The 22,027-nt window shown below is 44.6% G+C and overlaps 1 protein-coding gene across 2 annotated transcripts in view; it reads right to left on the bottom strand.

The window, feature by feature from the left end:
• WSB2 (WD repeat and SOCS box containing 2) overlaps nucleotides 1-8,885 on the bottom strand; it is a 63,410-nt gene extending 54,525 nt beyond the window's left edge. The window contains exons 1-2 of one of the 2 annotated variants that reach the window (XM_040345824.1): nucleotides 8,413-8,885; nucleotides 8,291-8,330 (exon numbers count right to left, since the gene is read on the bottom strand). In XM_040345824.1, coding sequence (XP_040201758.1) covers nucleotides 8,291-8,330 — 40 coding nt within the window. In that variant the 5' untranslated portion in view covers nucleotides 8,413-8,885. Of the gene's footprint in view, nucleotides 1-8,290; nucleotides 8,333-8,412 lie in introns of both variants that reach the window. The other variant, XM_040345816.1, reaches the window with a different exon arrangement.
• Nucleotides 8,886-22,027: the final 13,142 nt, after the last annotated feature.

Genomic DNA, 22,027 nt, shown 5'->3' with positions numbered 1-22,027 from the left:
AGGATCTTGCAGGCAGCAAATAGTAAACTTAGTCTATGGTCTGAACAAGAGAAATCGAAAACTTTCACCTATGCTTGATAACACAAACCATGTCAAATGAAAAACAAACTTTGCACTTCATTCATAACCTCGAAGGGCATGCCTCAGCTTGAGTGTTTCATTTACACTAGTACTCAATACTGCCATAATGTACTGTACCAATCATAAAATAGGAACCAGTCTGAAAGAAATATAGAGGCTGTCATTAGCATCCTCCTCCTGGAAATGCTAGTCATCTGGCTATCATGCTGAATCCCATAACAAATATGCAGATCAGACTTTACCCAATACATACATTTTCAAGTCCAGGATGTAGAAATCATTACAGTAAAACCTTGGATTGCGAGCATAATTCGTTCCAGAAACATGCTTGTAATCCAAAGCACTTGTATTTCAATTTTTTTTTTTACAGAGAATAAAAGAGAAGAGAGGCGCCTCTAAGTGTAGCAATAAGTTGCTAAATGTTGTACCTTAATTAAATGTAACCATATTGCTACACTTACAGGCGCCTCTCTTCTCTTTTATACTCAGTTGTGACATGACACTACTCTTATATCAAGACATCGCTTGTATATCAAGGCAAAATGTATTAAAACATTTTGCTTGTCTTGCAAAACGCTCTCAAACCAAGGTTTTACTGTGTCTTGTTTCTGCACTTACAAGCATTTTTTTTCCCCAGCAAATCAGGGGTACACAAGATCATTTTCATGATACTAAAGTAAATCATATAAGGCAAGTAGACATGTGAAATACTCATTGGTAAAAACCGTTTAACCACCAAAGTCTTTTTTATCTTCATTTTTTTGTACATGTCAACATGCACATTTTAGGCCCAACGATTATTTAAGCCCCCAAACCCCAAAAATATATATAAAAATTAGGTCTCATTGAGTAAAATAGTTACTAAATATATGGTAAAGCGCTGAAAATCTACGGTGACAATTGTGTATAAGCGGTGCTTTAAAAGCCCTTATAGCAGGGATCCTCAAACTACAGCCCTCCAGCTGTTGCGCAACTACACATCCCATGAGGCACTGTAAAACTCTGACATTCACAGACATGACTAGGCATGATGGGAATTGTAGTTCCTGAACAACTGGAGGGCCGTAGTTTGAAGACCCCTGCCTTACAGTATCATTAGTATAGAGTTAAAGTGGTTGTAAAGCATAGGTGGCAAATCCGGCCCTCCAGGCCAATTCATGTGGCCCTCGCACCTCTCCTGCAGCTGCAGCAGAGCTCCATCCCTCCTCTGGTCCTACTCTAGACTTTCTGCTTTCAAGCAATGCATCCAGCTTCTTCCCAGCAGCAGCATAAGGAAAGGGGGGTAACACTGTGATGTAAGGAAGAGTAGGGGACTCAACTTCTGATGGTGAGGTGGCTCTTGACATCTAATATAAGGGGAGGGGATGTCCTGGACATCTAATCTTACAGATACAACCGGCCCTTTTGAGGGCAATCATAATGCTGATGCGGCCCACGATGAAATTCAGTTTGACACCCCTGATGTAAAGGCTGAAGGAGTAAAGAATAAGGGTAGTTTTACACTGCCGTGCTGGGGTTTAGTTTGCAGTGAGGGTTTTTATGCAGTTTCCTATAGACATCTTCTAGATTGCACATTTTTGTGCATTTTCTGAACCAAAGATGCAGCATGCAGGACATTTGCTGCAATTTCAGAAAACGCATCTAATAGAAATGGGAAACCACAGATAAGCAATGGGTACACTGCAATGCACCCTCGTTGCGGTCAATGGCACTGTGAAACCACCCTAAGGCAAGAATTACACCTTATTCCTCATCCTCTAGCATTAATGGTCATTTAACCCTTGCAGTGTCACTTACAATTCTACTTCCTCCTCTCCTCTTCCTTTCTCAGTCGGGGTCCCCCAAGGTTCTGACCTTTCCATTTCTCAATCTACACCTCCTCCCTGGGTCAGCTGTTAACCTCCCATGGCTTTGAATATAGTTTCTACGGCAATGATACCCAAATCTATCCCTCTAGCCCTCAGCTCACAACATCAGTCTCCACATGCATCACTAATTTACTGACTAAAATATCAGTCTGGATGTCACACCACTTCATAACCATCCACCCATGGGTACAACGTCGCATGACCGTGCAATTGTCGGATAAAGCGACGCAGTGCTGTATCGCAAAAAATGGCCTGGTCAAGGAGGGGGCAAATTCTTCCAGGGCTGAAGTGGTTAAATCATGTCATTTGGCCCACTGTATCACCTGTAATAGCCGTCTGATCCTGCTGACTGTGCCCTCCCCCTATACACTGACCACGATATATCAGGGCTGCAGAGCCCTGACACTGTTTTCAGCGTATGTGCCTCAGTCATCCGCAGCCCTGCCATTTGTCTCCTGTGTCCTCTCCTCCATCCTCTCCCCTCTCTGACTGTCTGCTCATGACAGCGCCTGCCCCCCTATTCCTGCTGCTCTCATACTTAACATTAAATGCTTCCATCCCCTCTGTATTAGAACAAGAAGTTCCCCTGTGTTATATCATAAATATGTTCATCTACTGATAATACAGCGTCTTTCTGTGATCATGCGACTCCTCGGCTCTGTCTCTCCTCCCCACCTGATGTCAGTGGCAGTGCTCGGCCCCGCCCAATGGAACTGTGAGCAGGGCAGAGGAGAGAGGGCAACTGATCACATGAGGACACTGTGTTATCAGTACAGATAAGTATATTTATTATAGACACAGGGGAACCTATTGTTCTAATACAGAGGGAAGGGGAGCTTTTTATACAAGTGGTTTAACAACCACTTTAACACTAAAATCTCTACATCTACAGACATCCACGATCTAACACTAACCTATCTAACCCTGTAAAGAAGAAATCTGTGTACATACCTTTTTTTTAAACCAATCTGACTCAATCCCACGCTGAGCTGTCAGCTGCGGCTTCGCTTTGGAGGTGGGTGTATAGGACACATCCAACAACAGAAGACCCATAGTAAGTCTATGAGTGACATGACTTCCCATTAATTTAACAGCCGTTGTCAACTGTGTCCTCTACAGAACTTTCGTTGCTGGAGACCGTACTGGATCGGCTTCCAAAAAAGGTATGTATACAGATTTCTTCTTTACAGGGTTAGTGTTAGATGGTGGATGTCTGTAGATGCAGAGATTTTAGTGTTAGGGTGGACTTATCCCTTAACTCTAAACTGATGAGCTGTAAAGGCTTTTAAAGCATTGCCTATGGAGATTTTTGAATACCATAGTTTGACATAGGCTGTTTCCTGATATGATGCAGAGAGTGGTCTTGAAGAGCAGTGTATGTATGAGATAGGAATGTAATCTTGAGATGATCTCCGGAACATTCAACATTCCCTTGAACAACCATTCACTCTCCATATACAGTATAAAAGGACCTCTTGGATATGTATCCGATTTTGGCATTACCTGGGTGGTGTGCCCCCCATGGGTCGGTAGGCACATATCTGTATCCGGGGTTTGATATCATATATATGTATATATACCATCTACATCATTCTATATTTTTATCATAACGATGCAGATTTATGCTACACATGTATTGAAGTCACATATTTTACTTGCTTGTATGGTCTTGAAGAAACGGAAGTTCGCGAAACGCGTCACCAGATCAAGCGTACTCTGTTTACATAATTATGTGACTATACGGTTTGTACTGTATGATACAATATGTGTGTTTATATCCTATAAAGCATTTTTTATCGGTTTCCAAAATTCAATAAATATACCTTTTTACCGATATTTCTGGCATTTTATGTTCTCAGAGGCATATGCAAAGTCCTATACTATATGTTTCTAGTATCCTTTCTTTCCAAAAAATAGTTTGGCATCTGTTTAACTGCTTGCTGACCAGCCACCGCACATATACTGTGGCAGGTCGGCTCTCCTGCGCGAACCAACGTACCCGTACATCGGTCTGTGCGTGTGAAATTGCAGGCACATGCCCGTGGGTCCAGCGCACTCAATGTCCGCCCACGATCTTTGTACACAGAGGCAGAACGGGGAACTGCCTTTGTAGACAAGGCAAATCCCCGTTCTGACAGCAGGCATCTCAGAGATCTGCTGTTCCCAGTGATCGGGAACAGTGATCTCTGTCATGTGCATGGCAGACCATCCCCCCTACAGTTAGAACACACCCAGGGAACACAGCAAACCCCTTGATCGCCCCTTTGTGTTAATTGCTTCCCTGCCAGTGTCATTTATACATTGATCAGTGAATTTTTATAGCACTGACCAATGTAACAATGTCACTGGTCCCCAAAAAGTGTCATTTGGGGTCAGATTTGTCCGCCATTACCAGTAAAAAAAAAAAAAAATCCATAAATCTATCCCGTAGTTTGTAGATGCGATAACTTTTGCGCAAACCAATCAATATACGCCTATTGCAGCGTTTTTTTTTACCAAAAATATGTAGAATACATTTTGGCCTAAACTGACGAATATTTTTTTTTATATTATAATTTTATATATATTAAAAAAGAAAGTAAAAGATATTGTTTTTTTTTCAAAATTGTCACTTTTTTTTGTTTATAGCACAAACAAATTAAAACCGCAGGAGGTGATCAAATACCACCAAAAGAAATCTCTATTTGTAGTAAAAAAAAAAAAAAAAGGATGTCAATTTTGTTTGGGTACAGCGTCGCCCTACCACGCAATTGTCAGTTAAAGTGACGCAGTGTGTATCGCAAAAAATGGCCTGGTTAGAAAGTGGGTAAATCCTTCTGGGGCTGAAGTAGTTAACCACTTGCCGACCAGCTGATGTCGTTATACTGTGCGGAATGCTGTACCTGTACGGTGGCGCACTCTTGCTTCATGCTGCGGGAGTGTGCCCGTAGGTCGGGCGGACTCGATGTTCGCCGGTGACCCACGATCGCCTAGCACAGAGGCAGAACGTGGATCTGCCAGTGTAAACTAGCGGATCCCTGTTCTGACAGGCAACATGTCAGAGATCCTCTGTTCCCAGTGATCGGGAACAGTGAGCCCATCCCCCCTACAGTTAGAACACACCTAGGGAACACACTTAACCCCTTGATTGCGCCCCCCCCCCTAGTGTTAACCCCTTCACTGCCAGTGCAATTTTTACATTGATCAGTGCATTTTTATAGCACTGATCAATGAAATAATGTCACTGGTCCCCAAAAAGTAATTTAGGGTCAGATTTGTCCGCCCGCAATGTCGCAGTCCCGATAAAAATTGCAGCTCGCCACCATTACTAGTAAAAACAATAAAAAAATTAATAAAAGTCCCTAAATCAATCCCATAGTTTGTAGACGCGATATCAATATATGCCTATTGCGTTTTTTTTAACCAAAAATATGTAATCGGCCTAAACTGATTAATAAATGTATATACACACACATATATATATATATATATATATATATATATATATATATATATATATATATATATATATATATATATATATATATATACATATATATATATATATATATTAAAAATTGGTCGCTCTTTGTTTGTTTATAGCACAAAAAAAATTAAAAAACGCAGACATGATCAAATACCACCAAAAGAAAGCTCTATTTGACAGGGGGGTGGGGGGGGCATACATTTTGTTTGTGTACAACAGGGGTTGACAAATTTGCTTGGAATCTAGGAGCCAGCTAAAAAAGTTAGGAGCCAGAAAACGCGCCCCGTCCCGACGAGCTTGCGCGCAGAAGCAAAGACATACGTGAGCAGCGCCCGCATATGTAAACGGTGTTCAGACCACACATGTGAGGTATCGCCGCGATTGATAGAGCGAGAGCAATAATTCTAGCCCTAGATCTCCTCTGTAACTCAAAACATGCAACCTGTAGATTTTTTTAAACGTCGCCTATGAAGGGTAAAAGTTTGTCGGCATTCCACGAGCGGACGCAATTTTGAAGCGTGACATGTTGGGTATCAATTTACTCGGCGTAACATTATCTTTCATAATATTAAAAACAATGGGGATAACTTTACTGTTGTCTTATTTTTTAACCACTTCCATACTGGGCACTTACGCCCCTTCCTGCCCAAGCCAATTTTCAGCTTTCAGCACTGTCGCACTTTGAATGACAATTGCGCGGTCGTGCTACACTGTACCCAAACAATTTTTTTATCATTTTGTTCCCACAAATAGAGCTTTCTTTTGGTGGTATTTGATCACCTCTGCGGTTTTTATTTTTTGCGCTATAAACAAAAGAAGAGTGACAATTTAAAAAAAAAACACTATTTTTTACTTTTTTATTTAATAAATATCACAATTTAAAAAAAAAAAAACATTTTTTTTCCTCAGTTTAGGCCGATATGTATTCTTCTACATATTTTTGGTAAAAAAAAATCGCAATGATCATATATTGATTGGTTTGCGCAAAAGTTATAGCGTTTACAAAATAGCTGATAGATTTATGGCATTTTTATTTTATTAATTTTTTTACTAGTATTGGCGGCGATTTGCGATTTTTTTACTGTCACCGTGTCATTGCGGCGAACACATCGGACACTTTTGACACGTTTTTGGCGCCATTCACATTTATACAGCGATTAATGCGATAAATATGCACTAATTACTGTATAAATGTGACTGGCATTCAAGGGGTTAACACTAGGGGGTGAGGGAGGGGTTAATATGTATCCCTAAATTGTGTTCTAACTGTGGGGGAAGGGGGGTGACTGGGGGAGGTGACCGATGCTGTGTCCCTATGTACAAGGGACACAGATCGGTCTCCTCTCTCCCCTGACAGGACGTGGAGCTCTGTGTTTACACACAGAGCTCCACGTCTTGTCCCTGTAGCCGCCGATTCCGAGTGCCTGGCGGACATCGCGACCGCCAGGCACGCGCATCGGCATCTCGGGGACGCGCCGGACGCGCGCGCGCGGCCGCCGGCGCGCTCGCGCGCCCCCCAGTGGCCGCAAGAATACAGGACGCCAAATGACGTCCTGTTGAATTTTCAGAGTAACCGTGGAGCCGTCATTTGACGATGGCCCGGTACTCTAGTGGTTAATAAAAAAAAAGTGTAATTTTTTTCCCAAAAAAGTGCGCTTGCAAGACCGCTGCGCAAATACGGCGTGACAGAAAGTATTGCAATGATCGCCATTTTATTCTCTAGGGTGTTAGGATAAAAAAATATATATAATGTTTGGGGGTTCTAATTAGAGGGAAGAAGATGGCAGTGAAAATAGTGAAAAATTACATTAGAATTGCTGTTTAACTTGTAATGCTTAACTTGTAATACCAACGGCCACCACCAGATGGCGCCAGCTTACACATCTGGTGGTAATAACTTGTAATACCAACGACTCACCACCAGATGGTGCCAGCTCCCTGGCGCCCAGGATTTGTCGAGCCCTGGTGTACAACGTCGCAATTGTCAAAGTGACGCACTGCCGTATCGCAAAAAATAGCCCAGGCATTAAAGTGGAGTTCTACCCAGAAATGGAACTTCCGCTTTTCAGAATCCCCCCCCCCCCTCAGGTGTCACATTTGGCACCATTCGGGGGGGGGGGAGGGCAGATACCTGTCTAGAACAGGTATTTTTCTCCCACTTCTGGGCATAGATAGCCGCAGTATCCGCAGATATCTATGCCACATCCGGCACCTCCTCCGTCTCCCCCCTGCTGTCTTCTGCGAGACACACTGGTCCCAGAAGACAGCAGGGACCATTCAGATCGTGCAGGTGCAGTAGTGAGCCAGGAAGTGAAGCTGCAATGCTTCACTTCCTGATTCCCTTACCGAAGATGGAGGCAGGAGCACCCGAGGGACAGATTGGCTTTGGGTGCCGACATCACGGACACCCTGGACAGGTAAGTGTCCATATTTTAAAAGTCAGCAGCGACTTTAAAAAAAAAAGTTTTGGCAGAACTCTGCTTTAAGGGGGCAAATCCTTTCTGGGGCTGAAGCAGTTAATCAATGCAACATCATCTGTTACTGCCAAAAAAAATGGCCATTATATTGTGTTTGTGTGGACTGAAATTAATTTGTATTCCAATTTTTCCTGAAAATAAGCATTTAATAAACAGTTGCGCAAATATTGTGCGACATTAATAAAAAAAAAATGTACAACTTTTTATTTTACAGATCCTCTGCTTTTAGAAAATGTATAAAGCTCAGGTGTTTTCTGCATGTTTGGCTATACAATTACAGATTTTTAACATATGTGCAAAGAACTGCTCTAGTGCCAAAGTGATTAACGTGAAACTTTAACAAAAATTGTATTTTTGTCATTTCTGTGTTTGAAAAAAGGATATTTGACAAGAATTACCTTCCTTGTTATCTGAATGCAGCACTGTGTTACTATCCATCTGTAAAAGACAAGAGAGATGAGTGATCATGTGATACTAATATATATGACATAGAGGTGATAGAAGGCTGCTGTGTACTTACCTAGAAGAAGGAGTGAGGAGCTTCCAGCCAAGGGGCTCAGCAGGGAGGAGAAGACAGCAGAGGATCTTTAGTATTCTCACTGATGATGATGTGTGTACAGGGAAGCTGGGCTGTCAGGGGTTACTGTATACAGGCTCTCTTTATGTCCTCCATGCCTGACAGATAGACTGGGACAAGGCTACACATACAGGGGAATCTGCTCGGGCTAGTTAGCTGTGTGGACTGACCTGGGTGACTCATTTTGCAGTGTGTGGGTGTGAGGAGGTGGGTGTCAGGGCTCCCAGGGTGAAGGTATCACTCTGCATGGACCAGCAGCCGGACCTCTACTGCTTAATGATGGAGGAACCCCTTTAGCAGAGTATAGGAACCGCCTAGCTGCATGGGGGACCCCTATCTTCCCATGGGAAGAATTCAGGGAAACCACAGAAAGAGCTTCTTCCAGACGCTTCCGGTCATATGATCAGCACAACTATTACCATAGAGATCGCTTTGTCGCATTGGCACCATCTAGTGGCAGTTTTACAAACAACAATTCGGCTCTGAGACTTGTCATTGTCGGGAATGATTGGTTTCGGTTTTAGTTTGCGCAGTTTTTTTTTCTTAAAGGGGTGGTTCCCCTAAAAATAAACGTTTGACATTGCATTTGCTATAATAATTACAATTAGAATCGGCTGGTTTTATGTAAAAAATACCTCCGTACGTAGCGTTTGGTAAATTCCTTCCCACCGCCACTTCCGGGTACGATGCTGGCGGTGGGCGTTCCTTATTGATGGACAGACATCCGACCGACGCATCCATCGCGTCACGAGATGCCGAAAGAAGCCGAACGTCGGTGCGCATGCGCCGTATAGAGCCGCACCGACGTTCGGCTTCTTTCGGCATCTCGTGACGCGATGGATGCGTCGGTCGGATGCCTGTCCATAAATTAGGAACGCCCACCGCCAGCATCGTACACGGAAGTGGCGGTGGGAACGAATATACCAAACGCTACGTACGGAGGTATTTTTTACATAAAACCAGCCGATTCTAATTGTAATTATTATAGCAAATGCAATGTCAAAAGTTTATTTTTAGGGGAACCACCGCTTTAACCACTTCAGTGAATTTTTTGCGATGCATCACTGTGTTACCTTAAAGTGGAGGTTCACCCGGAAATTTTATTTTTTAACCTTACATTGATGCTCATTTTGTCAAGGGGAATCGGGTAGTTTTTTTAAAATCGAAGCTGTACTTACCGTTTTAGAGAGCGATCTTCTCTGCCGCTTCCGGGTATGGGCTGCGGGACTGGGCGTTCCTATTTTGATTGACAGTCTTCCGACAAGCTTCCGACGGTCGCATCCATCGCGTCACGATTTTCCGAAAGTAGCCGAACGTCGGTGCGCAGGCGCCGTATAGAGCCGCACCGATGTTCGGCTTCTTTCGGCTACTCGTGACGCGATGGATGCGACCGTCGGAAGCCTGTCGGAAGACTGTCAATCAAAATAGGAACGCCCAGTAAGTACTGCTTCGATTTTAAAAAACACTAGCCGATTCCCCTAGACAAAATGAGCATCAATCTAAGGTTAAAACATTTTTTTAGGGTGAACTCCCGCTTTAAAGGGGTTGTAAAGGTTTGTTTTTTATTTTCTAAATAGGTTCCTTTAAGCTAGTGCATTGTTGGTTCACTTACCTTTTCCTTCCATTTCCCTTCTAAATGTTTTTTTTTCTTTGTCTCAATTTCTCACTTCCTGTTCCTCCTCAGTAAGCTGTTCTGGCTCACTAACCCCCAGCCAGAACAGCTCGGATGATGGTGGAAAGCTTACTGAGGAGAAACAGGAAGTGAGAAATTCAAACAAAGAAAAAAAACATTTAGAAGGGAAATCAAAGGAAAAGGTAAGTGAACCAACAATGCACTAGCTTAAAGGAACCTATTTCGAAAATGAAAAAAACAACCTTTACAACCCCTTTAACTGACAACGGTCATGCAAATAAAATTGATGTCCTTTTCTCCTCACAAACAGAGCTTTCTTCTGGTGGTGTTTGATCACCTGTGCGTTTTTTTTTTTTTGCGCTATAAACAAATAAAAAACTGAAAATTTTGAAAAAAAAAATTTTTTTTTTTTACTTTTTGCTATGAAACATATCCAATAAAAAAATATGAAAAGATCTAATTTCTTCATCAATTTAGGTCAATATGTATTCTGCTACTTATTTTTGGTAAAAAAAAATAATCCCAATAAGCGTATATTGATTGTTTTTTTTGAAAAAGTTACATAGCCAGATTCAGATACATGTGTGTATCTTTGCGGCGGCGTAGCGTATCGTATTTACGCTACGCCGCCGTAAATCAGAGAGGCAAGTGCTGTATTCACAAAGCACTTGCCTTCTAAGTTACGGCGGCGTAGCGTAAATGGGGCCGGCGTAAGCGCGCCTAATTCAAATGAGGATGAGGGGGGCGTGTTTTATGTAAATGGGTGGTGACCCGACGTAATTGACGTTTTTTACGAACGGCGCATGCGCCATCCGTGTACATATCCCAGTGTGCATTGCTCCAAAGTACGCCGCAAGGGCGTATTGGTTTAGACGTGAATGTAAATTACATCCAGCCCCATTTACGGACGACTTACGCAAACGACGTAAAATTTTGACGCGGGAACGACGGCCATACTTAACATTGACTAGGCCAACTAGGGGGCAGCTTTATCTTTACGCCGGGGTACCTCTTACGGAAACGGCGTATCTTTACTGCGACGGGCGCACGTACGTTTGTGAATCGGCGTATATAGTAATTTACATATTCTACGCCTAACTCAACGGAAGCGCAACCTAGCGGCCAGCGGAAAAATTGCACCCTAAGATACGACGGCGTAGGAGACTTACGCCGCTTGCATCTTAGCCTGATTTAAGCGTATCTGGTTTCCAGAATACACTTAAATTTGCGACGGCGTAGATTCCGAGTTACGACGGCGTATCTACTGATACACCGGCGTAACTCTTTATGAATCTGGCTAATAGTGTCTACAAACTATGGGATATTTTTATTTATTTATTTTACTAGTAATGTTGGTGATCAGCGCCTTATAGTGGGACTGCGATATTTCGGCGGGCAAATCGGACACCTAATTGACACTTTTTTGGGGACCAGCGACACTAATACAGTGATCAGTGCTAAAAATATACACGGTCTCTGTACTAGTGACACTGGCAGGGAAGGGGTTAACATCAGGGATGATCAAAGGGTTAAATGTATGCCTGGGTTGTGCTTACCCACTGTTGGGGCGGTGCTTTGAGTAGGGCAAGGCAAAGATCTGTGTTTCTGCAGGATCCAGATATCTTAAGTCACGGGAGTCTCCCGCATTTTGCTGCGGGCTCACGGACACCCGCCAGTGACGGGCGATCTCCCAGCTGGGCCTGTCAACACAGACAGAAGTCAGAGCAGCCTGAGCGCCCGAATGGAGCACGACTGCGGCAGCCGCTCGGGCTGCTCTGTCTTCTGTCTGTGACTGAGTGACAGGCGGATGTGATGGCATCCCTATCTGTGCGAGGTGGGGGACTGTAGCAAAGTCCCACCTCCTAGATAGACAGAACACCGATCCAATGATACATTGAATCAGTGTGATATGTATCATAGGACGCGAGAATATGTTACAGTTGCCACTGGGATATTCAAATCCGTTTCACAGCTCTGTGTGATCAGGCTGTATTTCATGGGCACTGGTAATAGGCTGCATTTAATTGGCAATGGTAAGGCTGCATTTAATTGGCAATGGTAAGGCTGCATTTAATAGGCACTGGTATAGCTGCATTTACAGTAATTGGCACTGATCAGGCTGCATTTAATTGGCATTGATCAGGCTGAATTTAATTGGCACTGGTAAGGCTGCATTTAATTGGCACTGATCAGGCTGCATTTAATTGGCACTGGTAAGGCTGCATTTAATTGGCACTGATCAGGCTGCATTTAATTGGTACTGATCAGGCTGCAGTTCATAGAATCACAGCGGGAGAGGGCCGCCAGTGGAGAACGTACGAGGCCCCAGACCCAGAAGTGTCGGATCATGTACTAGGTACGTGATCTGGCGCAGATCGGCCAACCTGCCGCAGTATATGTGCAATGGGCGGTCGTTAATTGGTTAATAAGCTAGTTTTGCAGGTGATTATATCAGTACAGAAGATGGAGTCCTTATATTACGGATTTCATGTTATGTCATTGATGTGTCGTGCCATTTCTGTCTTCTAATATTTAAAGCAGTAGTAAACTTTTGAAATAACATTTATTTTTTCCATGGTTTTGGTCCGAGATTTTTGACAATTCTACAGGCTCTCTATAACGGACCTATGGCTAAGGTGGTAGTTAGGGGTACAGTTCGCAACAATTAGATGTCCACAGGGGAAAGAGGCAGGGTTGCCCCCTGTCCCCCATATTATTTATATTGGCTCTGGAACCCCTGGCTATCAAATTTAGAAATTGCTCTGATATTAAGGGGATATGGTGTGGTGGCTTAGGGGCACAAATGTGCACTATTCGCCACTGATATTCTCTTGTTGCTTACCTCTCCGGTTACGCCCCTTCCATCTCTTATGCGGGTTATGCGGCATTTTGCTTTGGTGTCAGGTCTCACGGTAAATCATGCGAAATCGGTCGCCATGAACCTTTCTCTTGCGGCAGATATGATTACACAATTGCAAAGTTCCTTCTCCTTCACATGGCAGCCGGATGCTCTCCGATACGTAGGTATCTTTCTTACCCCCACAATTGATAAGCTATACTTGGCGAATTATCCTCCGCTGTATCGAAAGATGTTAACAGACCTCCAACGATGGGACCGCAATCCACCGTCATGGTTCGGCAGACTGTATACTATCAAAATGAACTTGTTGCCTAGATTATTATACCTGCTCAGAGCCTTGCCTATCCAGATCTCTATGTCTGATTTGGACAAGTTTCAGAATAGACATTTGAAATTTGTTTTTGAGAATAAGAGACCCAGAGTGAATAAGCATACCCTATATACGCCCAAGTCGCGAGGAGGTCTTGGAGTTCCAGACCTGGCCAAGTACTATCATGCGGCACATATTGCCCAATTGATATGATTTCATTAGTCGTCTCCACCACCTACTTGAAATTGGAATCTTCCCTATACCCATTGAGACCGGTCAAGCCCCATACACACTATCAGTTTTCCTGATGGTTTTCTCTTCAGGTTTACCAAAACCATGTAGTACAAGGACCTGCCTGATTGCATTCAAATTGAAACGCTTAAGGTTTGACCTCATATTAGATGGTTTTGGTAAACCTGAAGAGAAAACCATCAGGAAAACTGTGTGTATGGGGCTTAAGTCTTTTGATGTGGTTGCGATCCAATGATAGGCCGGTCATAATGTGTCCGACGCTGTCGTTTTCACTACACCTGTGGGATAGACTTGTTAAGTCCCATGGTTTTAAGTTGCCACACGCCCCTTTGGCACCATCAGTTCATAATCCGGCATTCACTCCGGGTCTCAATCCTCATGCCTTCGCTTGGTAGACCAATAAAGGTCTACTGCGCATTGCTGACTTATGTGACCATAGAGGGATTTTATCTAAAAGTACTTTAAAGGACAAATATCAGTTTCCTGATTCAGAATTTTTCCGATATGTTCAAATTGTTTCTCTTTTGAATCACTTACAGCGTACTTCCGATCTCACCACTTCCACATCGATGGAGTGTTTGTGTAGGACCTATGACAAACACACTGGACATATCTCTAAGATATATGCCATCCTGGTTTCTAAACCGGAAAAACTGTTCTATATGTTAAAATGGGAATAGGATCTAGGTGAAACCTATGACATAGATGATTGGATTAAGATGTCCACACGTGCATATACGCGTCATACATAAACACTTCCTTGATTGAAGCGAACTATAAGGTGTTGTTGAGGTGGTATATGGTCGAGAATTGCATCTTACGTCCCGAGACCCTCTTCCTTCTGCTTCCGTGGATGCGGGATGGAAGGTACGGTGCTCCACGTGTGGTGGGCCTGCCCTAGGGTGAAGCGTTTTTTGATTTGTGTTTACAATTTCATATATTTACTTACTTAGGTGAATTTACTTAAGTCTCCACAGCTGGCTCTCTTGGGACGCCCAGTAGAGCAGGGGCGTCGTTAGGGCGGGGCTTGGTGGGCTGGAGCCCCGAATGGTACCCCGAAAAGCCCCGAGTCTCGGCCGTTTAATTTAACATTATTAGCCCCGAATCGGCGGGTCCCCGTAAAATTAGTCAAGTGCAGTCATTCAAGCTCACTGTCTGTGCCGTGCGAGTGCGACGCATGCACGCTATTCCCAGGATTGGCCAGTGAGATGTCCATCATAGGCGCGCTGTGCTGTTATGATGGACATCACAGTGGACAAATCCGCAGCCGGGACGTGACGTGTCTTGTTTACATTGGCCGGACCCTTCAAATGGGAAAAGCGCGCAAAGCGTGACTTCCCTGACGGCGCAGCTGACAGACTGGAGTCTGTGTGTGACTGAGGAGAAGGCGCCGGCGTGGAGAACGGCTGGGCCAGTCGACGGCTAGAGCAGCCAGCCAGCCAGCCAGCGTGAGTGACTCCAGGGGGAGAGCCGGCCCGGGAGGACACCCCACCCGCCCCGGACAACTTAGGAAGCAGGCCGCCGGCGTCAGTCATTTTCAGCTGCTAGTCCAACTCAAAGTAAGCCCTATTTACCATCTCTGCGACGAAGATGTATTTAATATTCTTAATATGTTTTTTTTTTTATGATTGTCACTGTCAGGTATACTTCCCAAACATAATTTGTGGAAGGAACCCTTTAGCCTTTGGCTCGAGGTTACTGTGGGCCCGAGGCTAGGACAGAACAGGTCAGTGTAAGTGTTGGACAGGTCAGTGTATGTGTTGGACAGAACAGTGTAAGTGTTGGACAGGACAGTGTTAGTGTTGGACAGGTCAGTGTGTGTTGGACAGGTCAGTGTTGGACAGGTCAGTGTTGGACAGGTAAGTGTTGGACAGGTCAGTGTGTGTTGGACAGGTCAGTGTGTGTTGGACAGGTCAGTGTGTGTTGGACAGGTCAGTGTGTGTTGGACAGGTCAGTGTGTGTTGGACAGGTCAGTGTTGGACAGGTAAGTGTTGGACAGGTAAGTGTTGGACAGGTCAGTGTGTGTTGGACAGGTCAGTGTGTGTTGGACAGGTCAGTGTGTGTTGGACAGGTCAGTGTGTGTTGGACAGGTCAGTGTGTGTTGGACAGGTCAGTGTTGGACAGGTCAGTGTTGGACAGGTCAGTGTTGGACAGGTCAGTGTTGGACAGGTCAGTGTGTGTTGGACAGGTCAGTGTGTGTTGGACAGGTCAGTGTGTGTTGGACAGGTCAGTGTGTATTGGACAGGTCAGTGTTAGTAGGACAGGTCAGTGTTAGTAGGACAGGTCAGTGTTAGTAGGACAGGTCAGTGTTAGTAGGACAGGTCAGTGTTAGTAGGACAGGTCAGTGTTGGACAGGTCAGTGTATGTAGGACAGGTCAGTGTATGTAGGACAGGTCAGTGTTGGACAGGTCAGTGTATGTAGGACAGGTCAGTGTATGTAGGACAGGTCAGTGTATGTAGGACAGGTCAGTGTATGTAGGACAGGTCAGTGTATGTTGGACAGGTCAGTGTATGTTGGACAGGTCAGTGTTGGACAGGTCAGTGTTGGACAGGTCAGTGTTGGACAGGTCAGTGTATGTAGGACAGGTCAGTGTATGTAGGACAGGTCAGTGTATGTAGGACAGGTCAGTGTATGTTGGACAGGTCAGTGTTGGACAGGTCAGTGTTGGACAGGTCAGTGTTGGACAGGTCAGTGTTGGACAGGTCAGTGTATGTAGGACAGGACGGGTCAGTGTATGTTGGACAGGTCAGTGTATGTTGGACAGGTCAGTGTTGGACAGGTCAGTGTTAGTAGGACAGGTCAGTGTATGTAGGACAGGTCAGTGTATGTAGGACAGGTCAGTGTTGGACAGGTCAGTGTATGTAGGACAGGTCAGTGTATGTAGGACAGGTCAGTGTATGTAGGACAGGTCAGTGTATGTTGGACAGGTCAGTGTTGGACAGGTCAGTGTTGGACAGGTCAGTGTATGTAGGACAGGTCAGTGTATGTAGGACAGGTCAGTGTATGTTGGACAGGTCAGTGTTAGTAGGACAGGTCAGTGTTAGTAGGACAGGTCAGTGTATGTAGGACAGGTCAGTGTATGTAGGACAGGTCAGTGTATGTAGGACAGGACAGGTCAGTGTATGTAGGACAGGACAGGACAGGTCAGTGTAGGTCAGGACAGGTCAGTGTATGTAGGACAGGACAGGTCAGTGTAGGTCAGGACAGGTCAGTGTATGTAGGACAGGACAGGTCAGTGTATGTAGGACAGGACAGGTCAGTGTAGGTCAGGACAGGTCAGTGTATGTAGGTCAGGACAGGTCAGTGTATGTAGGTCAGGACAGGTCAGTGTATGTAGGTCAGGACAGGTCAGTGTATGTAAGACAGGTCAGTGTATGTAGGTCAGGACAGGTCAGTGTGTGTATGTAGGTCAGGACAGGTCAGTGTGTGTATGTAGGACAGGACAGGTCAGTGTGTGTATGTAGGACAGGACAGGTCAGTGTGTGTATGTAGGACAGGACAGGTCAGTGTGTGTATGTAGGACAGGACAGGTCAGTGTGTGTATGTAGGACAGGACAGGTCAGTGTGTGTATGTAGGACAGGACAGGTCAGTGTGTGTATGTAGGACAGGACAGGTCAGTGTGTGTATGTAGGACAGGACAGGTCAGTGTGTGTATGTAGGACAGGACAGGTCAGTGTGTGTATGTAGGACAGGACAGGCCAGTGTATGTGGGACAGGTCAGTGTGTGTGTGTGTGGGACAGGTCAGGCCAGTGTATGTGGGACAGGTCAGGCCAGTGTATGTGGGACAGGTCAGGCGTCAGAAACAACCCTGAAAGACATGCTAGTGTGCCTAAGAGCTTCCTTGCATGCTGATCTCATGGAGTGTGTAACTGACATTCATACACACACACACGTCAGTGTGTGTACTGACACACGCGCGCATAGGTCAGGTGAGTCGCACCGCGCCCCCCCCCCAGTTCCGGCTTCGGGCTGAAGCCCCTGGTCTTTTTGCTACCTAGCAACGCCCCTGCAGTAGAGGGTACCCCAAGACGGGCGGGGGAACTCATAGCTTTTATTTTTACAACAGCGAGAATAGCGATCGCTAGCTCGTGGAGGTCTCCGGTGATTCCCTTCACTCTAGTCAAATCTAAGCTTTCCTGGATTATGGTAAATGAACGTCTATTGGCAATTCTGTTGGATAAACAAGCTAAATTTGATATGGGAACCCTGGATCCAATTTTTTGTCTGACCCCCTGTGAATAGCAGAGATCCTGGCTAGGCTGGGACTTGGGGTGTACTGATTCTCTGGCATTCTGCCGACTTCTCCTATACTCTGTTCTTCCTTCTCTTGTCCTTTTCTGGACTCTATTCTTCTTTACTCTCTCCAAATTCCCGGAGGAGAGAGAGATACTTCTGTTTGTGTACTAATGATGGTATTCGACAATGTATAAGTTTGTAGATGTAGTAAATATGATCCCTCTTGAAGGTTTGGGATTCCAGGGGATGCTACAATTTCTGGCTCTTGAACTTGCTTGATTCTAGGCATTTGCATGGGGACAATGTTAAGTGATGGTTTTGTGGGCTAAGTGATGTAACTGTCTTTTTTTGGATTACTTGTGCCTTATTGTCATACCTTTTGATTGTCATAATTATTTTATATTATATCTGGAAAATGTCTTAATAAAAATTGATTGTTAAAAAAAAATTCCTCCTGCAAGGCAATATCATAATGTGCTAGCATGCACCACATACTAGCACATTATGAAAGACTTAGGGGAAGGGAGTTACCGCTCCAGGTGGATGTGTTTAAATGATCTATGTCCTCTCAGGAGATCAAGGGTGCAGGGAATGTAGCTCATGAGCTATGACTAAGCACTAGTTGATAGTGCGAAACGCGTCAGCTGCTCATCCCTGTATTGTTTTGCTGTGATTTGTAGTGCATTTATCCTTTTAAAATAAAGACAACCATCAAGGTTTTTTTCAGAGTGCGGCTGTCCATACCTTCTTTTCTACTTATGAAAGACTTACCTTGAAACGAAACCCTCCAGTGGCCCACTGTCACCGTTGCAAGGGCTTCCATTTTCATTCTGATTCATCTTTCTTCCAGGTTCGTGGCCTTGCGAACCCTGGCCGCGATGATGTCACTGCCAAACATCCATGCGGGAGTCTCAGCCACGGCACATAGCCCGGAAGGAACAACATGGGCATGTCGTTGCTTTAGAGCTCATGCACCGGTGACATCACCGGCTGTTGCTCGCTAGAATATCTCATCTCCACGTTTAGGAGATATTCATTTAACCTACAGGTAAGCTTTATTTTAGGTATACCTGTAAGGATAAATCTACATGCGGGTTTACTACCACTTTAATCCCAAAAGCGATGGCTACATTTGTTTTCTTTATTAGGCTTTCTTTCTTCTATTTTCATCTGGTGATCTGGCTAATAAGTCTGTTATTTAAAAAAAAAATAAAAGCTGTCCTGCAGATATAGCAGTTACAGAGATTAGACAAACCATTTAACATTGACAGGGGTGCTTACAATGATCAGCTTTAATTATTCATGTTAAACGTTTATACAAAAAGGAAAAAAAAACTGTCTGCTGTAACTGATTATTAGCTGATTATTAGTATTAGCTGTAATTTAGCTTCAATGTGTTAGTGTATTTAGCCCCCTCACGCACACACACACACACAATGCTGCTGTCCAAAGGTGCCCCCTGTGCTTCTTCATCCAGAGTGGGGACTTTAATACAGGAGGTGTGTTGGTGGCCTGATCACCATCAGAGAGGAAAAACCTAAAAAAGAAAATGAATGCAGCCTGGTTTTGAGTTTAATACCACTTTAACCTTCCTGGCGGTATGATTATGTCAGATATTAGATGCAGAAAGCGGTACAAATATTTTGCATGGAAATTTGGCATTTTATATTGTAGGCCTGTAATTCTTAGGAATAACTCACTTAAATCTGGCCAAACCAGAGTCTAGTAGACATCTCGGGTATGACAAAGTTTGAAATCTTGAATTATAATATAATAAATAACTATAAATAATAACAAATAATATTATAATAATAATACATTTAAGTCAATCAAATTAAAAACACTGAATTTTTTTTGGGCCAAACAAGGGTGCAATTACTAGTCATATTGCTTCAGTAAACGTCCCGGGTATGGTACATTTTGAAACATGGGACAGCACAAAGTCTGACGTCACAATCAGGACAATAGAACCGGGTTTCTTTTCTGATTTTCCTTCCAGTGTCGTCACGCTTAGAGCAGCAAACCACACACATCCTTGTGGTGCTTACTTATTTTCCATTGGTGGAATGTGGTCCATAAAGTGACAACCAGTCAGGCGTTCCGGGTTCACAACGCCAGCAGCACGACGTCCAGATCTGTTTACAGCCGTTGGTGTTTGGTGCTTCAGAAAGATCATTTTGGCAACTTTCCAAACAAAGTCCGCATTAACCACAGGCGTGTCACTCTTTTTTTTAGCAGAATGAAGGCATTCCACAAACACTGTTCAAGAAGATGCCTGAAGATTTTCTTGTAATATTTTTTTGTTGTTTTCTCATCGCTGGATAAAATGTCATTGCCTGGTCAGCTCTGTCCACACCTCCCATGGTGTAGTTGTAATGCATCACGACTTGTGGTTTCATTATGCACTGCATCATTTTCAAAAGTAGTTCCTGCACTACTTTTGGTGACTTTGGGGGCGCGTTCAATAGACATCTGTGCATGAACCCACAGAGATATCTTTCAAGTTGCCCCCGAGGTCAAACTGAAATGCGGATTTGGAATCGTGCGAGTTCAGATGAAGTTGCACGATTTCAAACCTGTATTTAGTGTGAACGAGGAGTAGGCCTAGGTTTACATTGGACATATTAGGCACGCGATTTGACACATCAAATCGCCGCCTATTGCTGGCATAGGCACCGTTCGAATTGGTGTCGACTTTGCGGTGCATCACCGATTCCCAAAAGTAGTTCCTGTACTACTCTTGGCGACTGCGGGAGGTGATTTGTAGAGACATCTTTGCAGGAACCCACACAGATGTCTGTCAAATGGCCCCAAAGTCAGGCTGCATTGCCGAGTTGAAATTGTACGAGTTCAGCTGAACTCACACGATTTCTAACCCGCAGCAATGTGAACTTGGACTGATATGGCATGGATGTGGCACGGATGAGCACACATGTGGCATGGATGTGGCACGAATGAGCACTGATGTGGCATGGGTGAGCACTGATGTGGCATGGATGATTACTGGTGTGGCACGGATGACCACTGATGTGGCACAGATGATAACTAATGTGGCATGGATGATCACTGATGTGGCCCAGATGAGCACTGATGTGGCATGAATGATCACTGATGTGGCATAGATGAGCCATGGATGAGCATGAATGAGGATAGATAAGCCAGTGATGGAGCATGAATGAACATGAATGAGGATGGATGACCATAGATAGAGCATTTATGTGGATGGATAAGCCATGGATAGAGCATGGATAAGCATGAATAAGGATGGATGAGCCAGGGATGGAGCATGGATGAGCATTATTGTGAATGGATGAGTCAGGGATGGAGCATGAATGTGGATGGATGAGCCAGGGATGGAGCATGAATTTGGATGGATGAGCCAGGGATGGAGCATGAATGAGGATGGATGAGCCAGGGATGGAGCAGGGATGAGCATGAATGAGGATGGATGAGCCAGGAATGGAGCATGGATGAGCTAGGCATGGAGCATGGATGAGCATGAATATGGATGGATGAGCCAGGGATGGAGCATGAATGTGGATGGATGAGCCAGGGATGGAGCATGAATTTGGATGGATGAGCCAGGGATGGAGCATGAATGAGGATGGATGAGCCAGGGATGGAGCAGGGATGAGCATGAATGAGGATGGATGAGCCAGGAATGGAGCATGGATGAGCTAGGCATGGAGCATGGATGAGCATGAATATGGATGGATGAGCCAGGGATGGAGCATGAATGTGGATGGATGAGCCAGGGATGGAGCATGAATTTGGATGGATGAGCCAGGGATGGAGCATGGATGAGCAAGAATGTGGCTGGATGAGTCAGGGATGGAGCATGAATATGAATGGATGAGCCAGGGGTGGAGCATGGATGAGCATGAATGTGGATGGTTGAGCCTGGGATGGAGCATGAATGTGGATGGATGAGCCAGGGATGAAGCATGGATGAGCAAGAATGTGGATGGATGAGTCAGGGATGGAGCATGAATGTGGATGATGAGCCAGGGATGGGGCATGGATGAGCATGAATATGAATGGATGAGCCAGGGATGGAGCATGAATGTGGATAGATGAGCCAGGGATGGAGCATGGATGAGCATGAATATGAATGGATGAGCCAGGGATGGAGCATGAATGTGGATAGATGAGCCAGGGATGGAGCATGGATGAGCCAGGGATGGACACACATCAGCGCTGTGGACACTTCAGATCCAGCCCACAAGCTCTGCTGCACTGGCTCCCTCCTCTCCTCACACGCTGT

Source organism: Rana temporaria, chromosome 1, assembly GCF_905171775.1.
Source record: "Rana temporaria chromosome 1, aRanTem1.1, whole genome shotgun sequence".
NCBI classification, from domain to species: Eukaryota; Metazoa; Chordata; class Amphibia; order Anura; family Ranidae; genus Rana; species Rana temporaria.
The sequence above is the reverse complement of the archived record's forward strand: the minus strand, read 5'-3'. Positions and strand labels throughout refer to the sequence as shown.